At 56.9% G+C, this 11,527-nt stretch overlaps 1 protein-coding gene across 2 annotated transcripts in view; it reads left to right on the plus strand.

The window, feature by feature from the left end:
• Positions 1-4,473, plus strand: part of WNT4 (Wnt family member 4) — a 30,162-nt gene extending 25,689 nt beyond the window's left edge. Inside the window, exons 3-5 of one of the 2 annotated variants that reach the window (XM_036445809.2) lie at positions 375-506; positions 591-733; positions 1,570-4,473. In XM_036445809.2, the coding sequence (XP_036301702.1) occupies positions 375-506; positions 591-733; positions 1,570-2,037 (743 nt within the window). In that variant the 3' untranslated portion in view covers positions 2,038-4,473. The remainder of the gene's footprint in view (positions 1-374; positions 507-590; positions 734-1,569) is intronic. The other variant, XM_036445810.2, reaches the window with a different exon arrangement.
• Positions 4,474-11,527: the final 7,054 nt, after the last annotated feature.

Below are 11,527 nucleotides of genomic sequence, written 5' to 3' on the forward strand. Positions count from 1 at the left end.
TCTGCAGGGGTTGTGAGGGCAGTAACCCCACAGACGCTAACAGCGATGACGCTGGTCTGTCTGCCTGCTCAGCCGGGTACCGTGTGACCAGGGACAAGTTGACTGATCTCTCTGCGGGATGGCGACGGTGGCAGTGCTGACCTCACAGGCGCTGTGAGGCCGACATACTCAGCACCGGTCAGGATGCTGGATGCCGCCAGTGTCCTCAGCATCCGCGGGGTGAGAATGATGGCCAGCAGTGTCCCTCCTGGCCCAAGGAAGGTGGATCTCTCCAGGGCCTCCGGCGTTCAGGTCCCAAATACCCTCCCCCTCTGAAAAGGAGGGTGTGGGGAGGAGCCCCGGGACCCAGCCTGCCCTCCCTCTGCCGCCCACAGGGACTCGGGAGGCGGCCTTCGTGTACGCCATCTCTTCGGCAGGTGTGGCCTTCGCGGTGACGCGGGCGTGCAGCAGCGGGGAGCTGGAAAAGTGCGGCTGTGACCGGACAGTGCACGGGGTCAGCCCCCAGGGTGAGTGCGGGAGGTGGGGAGGCGTGAGTGGGAGAGCAGGGGCCCGGCCGGCACTCACGTGGCCCCATCTGCCCCACGCCCCAGGCTTCCAGTGGTCGGGATGCTCAGACAACATCGCCTACGGCGTGGCCTTCTCACAGTCGTTCGTGGACGTGCGGGAGAGGAGCAAGGGGGCCTCGTCCAGCCGGGCCCTCATGAACCTCCACAACAACGAGGCCGGCAGGAAGGTAGCTGGCACTTCTTCTGCCCCCCATCACCCTGGGGCAGGGGCGAACTCAGGAAGGTCCCTGAAGCACTCTCCCACCCACATGCCACCCAGAAAACATCTGTTCAGGCTCTCACCAGCCCAGGCCTTCCCGGGAAGGCAGAGGAGCAGGAGCAGAGAGTGGCCCCCTGCACAGCACACACATCCCACCATGTATTGATGTGCACAGGAGTGTGTCCCATCCCTCTGCCACACGCACACCCCTAACACATAGCACGCTAGGATTTGAATCCTGTGTCATAGCAAAGGTCATTGCTTCTCTCAGATACCCTTGCCTTCCCAATACCTACTCAAGGTTCCTGTGCAGATTCAATGCAAGTGTGTTCTTCCCCATCATGCCACCTGCCACTTGCTGTTTCATATGACACTGGCCTTTAAAATGTCTCTCCCTTGCCTGGCCGGTGTGAGCATCAACCCATAAAGATTCCCAGTCAGGGCACGGTCAGGGCACATGCCCAGGTTTCAGGCTCAACCCCCAGTAGGGGGCATGCAGGAGGCTCAATCCCCAGTAGGGGGCTCTCTCCCTAAAAATCAATGAAAACATATTTTAAAAAATAAAATAAAATGTCTCTCCCCTGAAACTGTAAGTGCCCCAAGAGCAGGGCCAGTATATTATTTAACTGTCCCCAGCACAGCTTACCAGCCCACCACACACACACACACACACACAGTAGGTGCTTAATACAGAGGGAGCCCGGCAATGCGTCTTTCTCCGCTTCTGCAGCCTTGCCTCCTCCGACCCCTCCTCAGCCTCCCCTGACATCTGTCTCTGCTCTCTCCCCTGCTGGCCCCCCGCAGGCCATCCTGACGCACATGCGGGTGGAATGCAAGTGCCACGGGGTGTCGGGCTCCTGCGAGGTGAAGACCTGCTGGCGCGCCGTGCCGCCCTTCCGCCAGGTGGGCCACGCGCTGAAGGAGAAGTTCGACGGCGCCACGGAGGTGGAGCCGCGCCGCGTGGGCTCCTCCCGGGCGCTGGTGCCGCGCAACGCGCAGTTCAAGCCGCACACCGACGAGGACCTGGTGTACCTGGAGCCCAGCCCGGACTTCTGCGAGCAGGACGTGCGCAGCGGGGTGCTGGGCACGCGGGGCCGCACCTGCAACAAGACCTCCAAGGCCATCGACGGCTGTGAGCTGCTGTGCTGCGGCCGCGGCTTCCACACGGCACAGGTGGAGCTGGCCGAGCGCTGCAGCTGCAAGTTCCACTGGTGCTGCTTCGTCAAGTGCCGGCAGTGCCAGCGGCTGGTGGAGCTGCACACGTGCCGGTGACTGCCGCCCGCCCGCCCGCCCGCCCGCGCCCAGCACCGCCGCGCGGCCCGGGGAAGGCCCGTAATTTAAACAGTCCCCCACCACCCGCCCCAAAAGATACTGGTTCTATTTTTTGTTTTGGTTTGGTTTTTGGGTCCTCATGTTATTTATTACCGAAACCAGGCAGGCGACCCCAAGGGCACCCACCGGGGTCTCCCTGAAGCCCGGGCCTCCGTGGCTGCCACTGACCAAAGGGGCCTTGCTCGCACTTCCGGCTGTCCGCGCGTGGCTGCTGCCGGCCGCTCGGCTGTTATCTGCGTCCGTTTTTCTACTTGTAGACTCCAAGTGGGTAGCAGGAGCGTTGCAGCCACGTGCCTCCTAACCCTGCCATCTAAGGAAAGGGGTGGCCCTGTGGTGGGGGGATTCAGTGCCATTTTGCTGGAAGTTGCGCCCCCACACATGCACGCGGACCCCTGGCAGCATCATCCTGGTGGCCTTGTCCTCTCAAGGCCACTGGAAAGGGAATGGGCAGATACCAGGCCGGGAGCAGAGGGTTCATTTCAGCCCTCCATGAGCAGCTGGAGGTTCAACCTCTGTAGGACCTTCCAGGCAGGAGGAGCAGGTGAGGTGAGGGCAGTCCCACCCCAGAGCCCAGCCTGCCTGGCCTCCCACTCAGAGAGGGAAACCCCCCTCCCTGGTCCCTTCCAGGCAGGAGTGCAGCCGGCCGGCCTGGACCGGCGATCCCAGCGGGGCCTCTGCAGTGACGCCCCATGGGAGCCTCCTCCTCACAGAGCTGCTTCTGTGAGACTAAGAACGGAAATGGCTCACACACACAGAGGAAAGGGCCGTGTAAGAAAGCCCACTCCCAACCAACTCACGCACCCAAATTTACTGAGTAAATACTACGTGCTAGGCCCTATCCTGGGCCATCTCACTGGATGATGGAGAAGACAGGGATGCTCACTTTGTAGCAGAGGGGGCAATGCCCAGAGGGTCCCAGAGCGAGCAAGATGCAGAGGCAGAGCCACGAGAACCCTCCAGCCAAGGCTCCTCAGGGCTCCTGAAGGCCCAGAACCAGCAGGTCTTCCTGGGTCTGAGCCTTGGGAAGGGGGCTCTGCTGGAGGAAGAGGGGGCCGTGAGGCAGTTGAAGGCACAGACCACGGGCTGAGCGAGAGCCCCCACAGTTCCTGAGGGCAGAGCTCTGAGGGACAAGGCAGACAGCGGGAAGGCACCCTGCCCCTGGGGACCCCGGACAGCACCAGCAGCCACACCATCAGGAGACCAGTCCAAACTTCTGTGAGCAAGACAAGCACACAGCAAGACCTGGCCTGACCCACCTGCCTCTGGGGTGGGCTCCCAACCACCAAAGGGACTCGCTGCCAGCCCACGCTCCAGGCTTCCCCCGCTTCCCTCTAGGCTTCTGGTCTGAGGTCTTGAGCTCTGGGATCCCCTTTGGAGGTCCTCAGACCCAAGCTCTTGGCTCCAAGGTTCAACGCTTAAATCAAAGTCCCAGATCCAGAATGCAGGCTCTGGCCTATAGAAGCTCTCCAGGCCTGTGGTTTGTGCCTCCTGGTGTCGGCTCCCTCGCGAAGAAGTCAACACTCCTGGCCTCCAGCCAAGCTCTCTGCTCAGTGTCCATCTGAGGAGGCCAAAACCAAGTGAGATGCTGGAGCCACATTCGAATGTGGGGATAATCTTGGGGCGGGCAGGCTCTGATGTGGATGAAAGCTGAGCCGACTGTGTTGTGCCCACAGCTGCCCAGCGGGGCTCGCTGCTCCTCGGGCGGGCTCTGGGCAGCCAGATGCTCAGCGCCAGGGAAAATACCATCCCTCACTGGCAGAGGCAGACCCAGACAAAGGGAGCCACAGGGACCCCTCCCCTTCCACACATAGGGCTGAGCCACTCTCCCCCACCCCCAAGTCCTCTCTCCAGTGCCAGGGGAACAGTAAGTCCAGGCTGAATGCTGGTGATAGGCACTGCCCCCAGGAAGGAGGGAGAGGGTCTGTGCCTATTCACTGGCTTCACCTTCCTGCCTGCCAGGGGCTCCTCAAAGCTGGGGTTCTGAAGGGTGTAACCTCTTCCCAGGCCTACCACCACCACCACCAGCCCCGCAGACACCAAAGGGAGCCTCAGCCACAGGCAAATGGAGCTTCCTCGGACACACCCTTCTCCAAACTGTCCCCGAGGGAGGAAGAGCCAGCACAGGCCTGACAGCCCACCCACTCTGGAAGCTGGCCAGAGGGTCCAAGTCCTGCCCAAAACCTTCTCCACTAATCTTGCCACAGGCAAAGGGGATGTCCTCCTCGGCCTCGGGCTGGAGAGGCCCTGGCTCTGGATGCTGCTGCCCCTCGGCTGCCCCGTCCCATCCTCCGATTTTTATACGAGGCTCCTTGCCGTTGTGACATCCCCATGAAATAGTCTGATGCACGATAAAACGATTATTTCTTTATCTTGCAATTGTGGTAGTGACTTTTTTGTAGAAGAGGGAGAAGAGAGACTTGGGAAAGGAAAGGGAAAAGCAAAGGGTAGCAATCTCTAGAAATGGGCACCGGTTTGCCCTCTTTCCACCTGAATAACTGGGTTGGTGGCACCCACCGGCAGGCTCTCTGCACGTCGCTTTTAACACAGAAGCCATATCTGCATCTCTCTGAGCCAGGGTCAGCTTCTTGAGCGTGATGAGGAGAAGGACTAACACAATGCCAGAGAAGGTTCTAGTGAAGTGGGTGCCAATGGAGACAGGGGACCAATGGACAAGAACTTAGTTCCTGTCAAGGACACAGAAGTTCAAAGCCTGTGGCTCGAAGTAAACGCCATGATTGGAGCCGAGCCAAAATGAGGCGTCTGGATAGAAAATGCCCTATAACTCAAGTCACGGCTGATGGGGACACCTCACTCCAGTGAAATCCCCATCCTCACCAGGGTGGGCAGGCCTGTCGCCCCACACACCACCCCACTGCAGCCAATTCACCCCCGGCTAGGAACTGATCGGCTTTCCAACGGTTTGGTGAGATAGTAGAGGGCTGATGCAAAGTACTTTCAGGAAGCTGGGGAATAATGTCGGAGGGAAGGGATGGGATCTAGACGACAGATGGATAGAAAAGAACACTCTTTCCTCAAATCAGGGTCCAGGTTGGGCGGGAGGGGGGGGAGCGCACGCAGGAGAGACTGGTAATTGAGTCCACGATGGCAGAGCGAGGAAATGAAGGTGTCCATCCAACCACTGTTTAGAACTGTGAAAAGGAGCCAAGCCTTGCAATCAGACGGACAGGGGCTGCCATCCCTTCACTATATGGAACCTTGGACAACTCATGTCTCTCACTGGGACTCACTTTCTTCATTAATAATATAGTGCTACCCCTTTGCCCCAGTTCCAAATGGGGCTAAATAATAACAGAACCTATTCACTGGGGATGTTAAATAAAATAACACTTATAAAGCTTAACAAATGGCAACTATTATTGGACATATTACTATTATCCTCTTTCCAGGAGTGCAGGAGGCGGTTAAAATAGCTCTAAGATGGAGGGGCCAGAACGAGGAAGGCAGAGACAATGGGGAATTGGGTAAGAGTTGAAGGCAGGTACCTCAAGGCTGTGGTCCTCCTTTGGCCTCATCCTAGAAATCAAAAGCAGACAGATATCTCGGGGCAGAGATCCTAGGCTGGAAACAGGGACAGAGAATCCCAGGGTGGGATACCCAGGCAGCAGAAAGCAAGGCAATGGCAAAGCTGCCCCTGGCACCAAGAAGAGAAGCTGGACCGAGGTCCAATGGGCAAGAAGCAGGGCTAGGACAGGGATCAGGGGACAAGGAGGGCCCAGTCAGAAGTGGAGTGGGAGCCAGAGCTGTAGGAAGCATATGCAGTGGGGCCAGGCTCCGCCTGGAAAGACGATGGCTTTCAGAACTGCCAGGTGGGGTGGGTCAGCTCAGAGACTACATGCAGATCCATCTTTGACAGCTGGGGTCTGGGGGCTGAGGTCTGGGGCCTAGGTGATAAAGCAGACCTCCTTCTCAGCCCCTTCTTGGCAGCCAATGGTCCAAGGGAAGTCTAGGAAGACCCAAGACCAGGTTCAAGGCAGATCTTGGGCCAAGGAAGGGCCAGAGATCGCAGCAAGGTATAAAAGGAAGTATAGGGTCTAGGCAACTGAGAGGAGCTAAGTAAGACAGGCTGAGAAATGGAGTGAGGAAGCAGCAGAGGGTGGGAGCACAGACACAGGCACAGAGGGAGAGAAAGGCATGAGAAGGGAGGAAGGCACTGAGGAGCCGGAGGGCATCTGGGCAGAAGAGCCCAGCAGCTTCCTAGTAAGAGGAGAAAGTGCTGAGCTTCAGGAGAAGGCGTCTGACTCAAGAAGGGGGGTATGAGGGGATGTCTAAGGGATGTGGGGGGTTGGGGGGGGAGTGTGGCCTGGCCCAGGCGATGACTTCATAAGCATCTCCCCCCACTCCTTCCTGAGCCGCCAGCCCTAGTGACCCCCTGCCCGCATCTCAAGGGTCTAGGCCAAGCAGGCGCTGACAGGGGAGAAAAGGGGCCCTCCTGGGCCAGGCCCCCTAGCCTGGCATAGTGCCTGCTGGGAAGGAGGGGCCTAGAGGCCCAGCCCTTGTCAGCATCCCGGCCGGCACTTCGGAGGCAATTAGCAGCCCAGCTGAGCTAATCCCCCGCCTGGCGAGGCCAACACAAACAGGCCCAGGCCGGGTGCACACTCGCCTGCCTGTTTGCTGAGGGGCCCGGTGGTCCGCCAAGAACAACACCAATAACCCGGGGCCTTCTCTGGGTTAAGAGGAGGACCGAGGCTTGCTGAAGAGCTGACCATGCCCGACAGGCATACTCTGGCCAGGCGCCCTGACTGCCCCAGAAAGGCAGCCACTGTTCCCAAGCCTTGGGCCAGCCAGGAAGAGGAAGCTGGACACAAGGAGCCATATACTCTAATTCAGTACCCACCCCTACCCCCACCCATGCCACCTGTGAGGGAGAAGGGCCAACTCAGGCTTGTGTTGCCTTGACCAGCCCAGTAATTGAGGCCAGAAGGGCCTGAGCCCTCTGGTTAGAACCCAAGGATTACAGGCTCCATGTTGGACACGGGAGCCCAGAGGCAATTCGGACCTGGACCCTGCCCTCCACGGGTTCACGGTCCAGCAAGGGAACAGGCTATGTACAACCCTGGAGCAGGGCCAGACTCTACTCCCATCAGCAACTACCTGTCCCCCCAGGTGGGGACCCCACAACCGAGAAGGCAAAGGGGTCCAGGAGAAGAAACAGAGGCCCAGAGATAGCTAAATGGGGAGATGGTGCCAAGAGGACAGGAGGGGATCAGAACCAACTTTGGCACAGACTGGTCCTGGACCAGTAACTCCTTCACACAACCCAGCAACCACTGGGAGAGCAGGCAAGGCCCTACTCCTGCATCCCGACTTCTTCATGCCAGCCTAATTCCACTTTCCTCAGCTTTTGACGAGGGAGCATCTCCTCTGAGGTTAACCCTCTACCCTCACCTACTTAGGTGCCTGGACTTTGCTGCAGCATCAGAAACTGCAGCCTCCTGGGAGCTTCTACTGGGGAGAGGGATATGGCCTCCCTGAAAGGACCAGGCCCCTCGGGGAAACTGCGCTGATCGTTGATATGCAGCATAGCTACCGTTTACTGAGCACCTATCACCAGAGGGCCAGGCCCACACTGAATACCACCACCAGCTTTATCCCATGTCAGAGACACAAGCAAATAATGGGGCATGAATATATGCTGTTGGATAAGCCAACTGAGAGGCAGGTGTACGGTTTATCCTCACTTTACAGATAAGGAGACCAAGGCTCACGGCAGAGACTTGCCTATGGTGGCCAGTGTGTGTGTGTGTGTGTGTGTGTGTGTGTGTGTGTGTGTGTGTGTGTCACTAGGCCCCTCCGCCAGTCGCACACACCTCTCTCCATTTCACTCACCCCATGCTGGCCTAGACCCAGTACTTCCTGGGCCAACAGGCCTCGGTGCCTTGAGCCCACCCTTTCCCCACAAAACATCACTGACTGTCTCTGGCTGAGCTAAGCTCCACTCTGTTGCTCTGCTGGGGACCTATACACTGTAGGCAGCTTTCTGTAGGGGAGAGGGTGAGAAAGGCTGGAATCACACTGCTAGAGCTGACAACGCCACAGCTGGAAACGGCAGCTCTGCCCACCACCCCCTGCTGGCTGGAGACTTCAAGTCCACTTCCAAGCCCGCCAGACAGGCTGTCAGGTCCCTGCCCAAAGCAGGAAGGAGCTGACAATCCAGTCTGAACCCTCGTTGGGCTGCTCCACACCTGGCCCTAGAATATCTAGCCTGGACCAAGGTATAGATGAGTAGGTGAGTCTTGTTCCCCTTCAGTGCAGCCAAAAAAGGAGGTATTTTTCGAAAAAGTCTTTTACTAGGAAACTGAAGAAAAACAAACAGACCCTAAGTACACAGAAACAAGCAGATTCCTAGGCAGGCCTTTAACCAGTGCCTAACCCGAACCCTGCAGACACTGCATCTCCCTACCTCCTTTAGACAGGGGCACATTCTGGCTCCACGACCGCCAGCCTGTGAAATCTGAAGCAACTCAGTCAACTTAAAGCTCAGCTGTTAAAGAGATGCTGATAATGGTAGAGCCAGGACCAGATCCGGTCCTAATTTGAAAGCCTCCCACCCATGACATTATGGCTGTTGGAGGACCGAGGGAAACCCTGAACCAGGAAGTGCTTCGTGGACTGGGAAGGGCTGTAAGGGATATTGATGGTTGTTCTCAGCCAGCACCCTGGCTCTTCCTTTAAGTGGGAGGGAAAGCGTGTGTGGGAGAAGTGGAGATCCTCTGGTCCCATCAGGTTGAGATGACACTTGAATGTGCTGGGTCTCTCTTCTCCTGGGATCTTCCCACCCCTTCTTCTCCCTCCCCAGCACCTCCTGCAGCCTGGGCCTCCTCCTCATCCCCTGCTTGGACAGCGGCTGGAGCCACCTGTGAAGCTTCAGGAATGGCTGATGGTTATCAGAGCCAGGACAGGGCGAGTTGCTGCCCCTCTGATTCATCACAGAACTGGAGTGGATCCAGAGAACTGACCCAGAGGATGCAGGGCTGCTGCTATGAATTCAGACTGTTTCAGTCGGGAAAGAGGCTGAGAGAGGGCAGTTCAATCATTCAAATCAGAAAGGAATGAGGAGAGGGGACTTGAGACTCATTCCTCAAAAGAACAGGCACGGTGTGGTGGAAGAAGTCTGAGGGCTGAAATCGCACAGATCTGGGATTGAACCTCTTCTGTGCCTCTCACTCGCTGGGTGACCTCAGATAAGTTAACCCCTATGAGACTCAGCTTCCCCATCTGTATCATCTCAAAGGCTACTGCAGGAACTGAGCCATAATGTAGATAGGTGACCATAAATAATCCCCTGTGCCATGCCACTCACTTCTGGCCTAGGACACGCACGCTCCCCTTCCCACCTGGCTAGTTGCCACTGCCATATGTTTGGTGATGGCACTGCATACACTCTACCCCAAATGTCTCCTCTCAGCACCTAGGGTACTTTCAAAAATGGCATGATTCCTGGTTGCCAGGCAGCCCAGAAGCCAGCAAGCTTCAGTTTGACAGGAAGACCCCAACATGGTGAGAAAGAGACTTGCCCTCAAGGTTCAAAGCTCAGTCCAGCTCACCCAGCAGAGGCATCAGCTCATTAGTAAAAATGAAGTTCTCGTCCTAACCGGTTTGGCTTAGCACATGTGTCAAACACAAGGCCCGCAGGCCAAATCCGTCCCGCCAGGCCTTGCAATGTGGCCCGCACCGCGCTGTCATCACTGCACTCCGCTGCGTTTCCATCACAATGACAGTTTATGACTGTTCAGTAAACCATTCGGCCCGCGATTTAGGCTGGATTTTAGATTTTGGCCCCTTCTCTGATTGAGTTCGACACCCCTAGCTTAGGGGCTAGAGCGTCGGCCTGCAGACTGAAAGGTCCCTGGTTCAATTCCAGTCAAGGACATGTACCTTGGTTGCGGGCACATCCCCAGCAGGGGAGTGTGCAGGAGGCAGCTGATCGATGTTTCTCTCTCATCAATGTTTCTCTCTATCCCTCTCTCTTCCTCTCTGTAAAAAAAATCAATAAAGTGTTGTTGTTGTTTTAAATGAAGTTCTCAGCCTTTAACCTATGGCCCCTGCCTCTGAGAGACAAAAGCTCTTGCTGTTAGTTCTGACATTTCAAAATAAATCTTGTGATTAAAATATGCATTTCAAATTACATACACCATTTGTCAACTGGCTATTCTAATATTCTCCCCCCTCAACAAGAGAAGCCTAGTAGTTAAACACTCTGCAGTCAAATAACTCCAGCTCCACTGAGTCCTAGCTATGTGCCTTCGGTAAGTCTTTAACCAGTTTCCTCAATTATAAAGAGAACTACTGCGAAGATAGAGAAGGTAAAGCACTTCGCACACTGCCTGTCACCCAGCCGCTGCTCAGCCACCAGCTATTGTTACTACTGCTGTTCACATTGGAGAATGTGCCTGCCGCCTGAGTCTGATCCTGAGACTCACTGAGCCATTCGTTCCAGTGTGGGCTCCCGGGACTTCAGCTGAGCAGAGGACACTTCAGAGAAAAATGGGCGGGTGCCCTCTCACAGCCCTTGTGCCATACACACTATTTTTTACACATTCCACCCGCCCCCTCGAACCGAGGGCTCTTTCAGGGTGCGATCTGGACCTCCTGCTTTATGAGGGGAGGGAGTCAGGAAGCAGTGAACAAATGCCAAATGAACTGAGGCATGCACTCGAGAAAGGGAGGCAGTGCAGTCATCTGCTGGCACTGGAGGCCAGGTGGACGGCCAGGCTGATGAGGGCAGCACAGGATGGGCTCACGTCCCTGGAAGCTCTAAAAGGCTACAGCACCAGGCTGGCATTCTGAACTCCTTCAGAATGAAGGAGTCAGGGGAAGAGATAAAATGACTTCCACCCACTAGTATCCTGGATTGCAGGGCCCCGTTCCCCCTTAGGGCCCCAGAGAAAAGCCTCAGCCTGGTCTGCAACCCCTGGTCCCTGTGCAGGGCCCCTGGAGGGCCAGCCCACACGGCTTTGTTATAAATGATGCCCTGGACAGCCATCTGACCCACTGTCTCCCGGTCTCATCCTCAAGTTCCTGGAGGCTCAGCCAAAGACAACAGTGTGGCCTCATTTCTTCAGGGCCCAGAGCGGAAGGCTCCCCAGCACCTGGGAGCAGCTGGAAGTTGGAACTCAAGGACTCATCGCTGCTGGTCTCCCCACCCCGTGCCAAGTGCATCTGTAAACAAGCCTTCTCGGTGGTTCCCAAGGGGCCAAAGGGAGAGAAACAGACTAGAATCTGGGCAGCCCATGGCTTGGAGAACTGAGCCAGGCAAAGCCTGGTCTGAAAGATGGTCCCTGGGTGTGGCCAGGTCTGCGCTGCTGGCCCTGTGCCCAGAGCCTTGGATGGCTTCGCCATTGCCCAGGATTGCTGCCCTATGCCAGCTGCTGAGACCCCAAGAGGCATGGGGCCTGTGTCACACTGCTGT

The sequence above is a fragment of the Pipistrellus kuhlii genome, unplaced genomic scaffold (genome assembly GCF_014108245.1).
Source record: "Pipistrellus kuhlii isolate mPipKuh1 unplaced genomic scaffold, mPipKuh1.p scaffold_m20_p_2, whole genome shotgun sequence".
NCBI classification, from domain to species: domain Eukaryota; kingdom Metazoa; phylum Chordata; class Mammalia; order Chiroptera; family Vespertilionidae; genus Pipistrellus; species Pipistrellus kuhlii.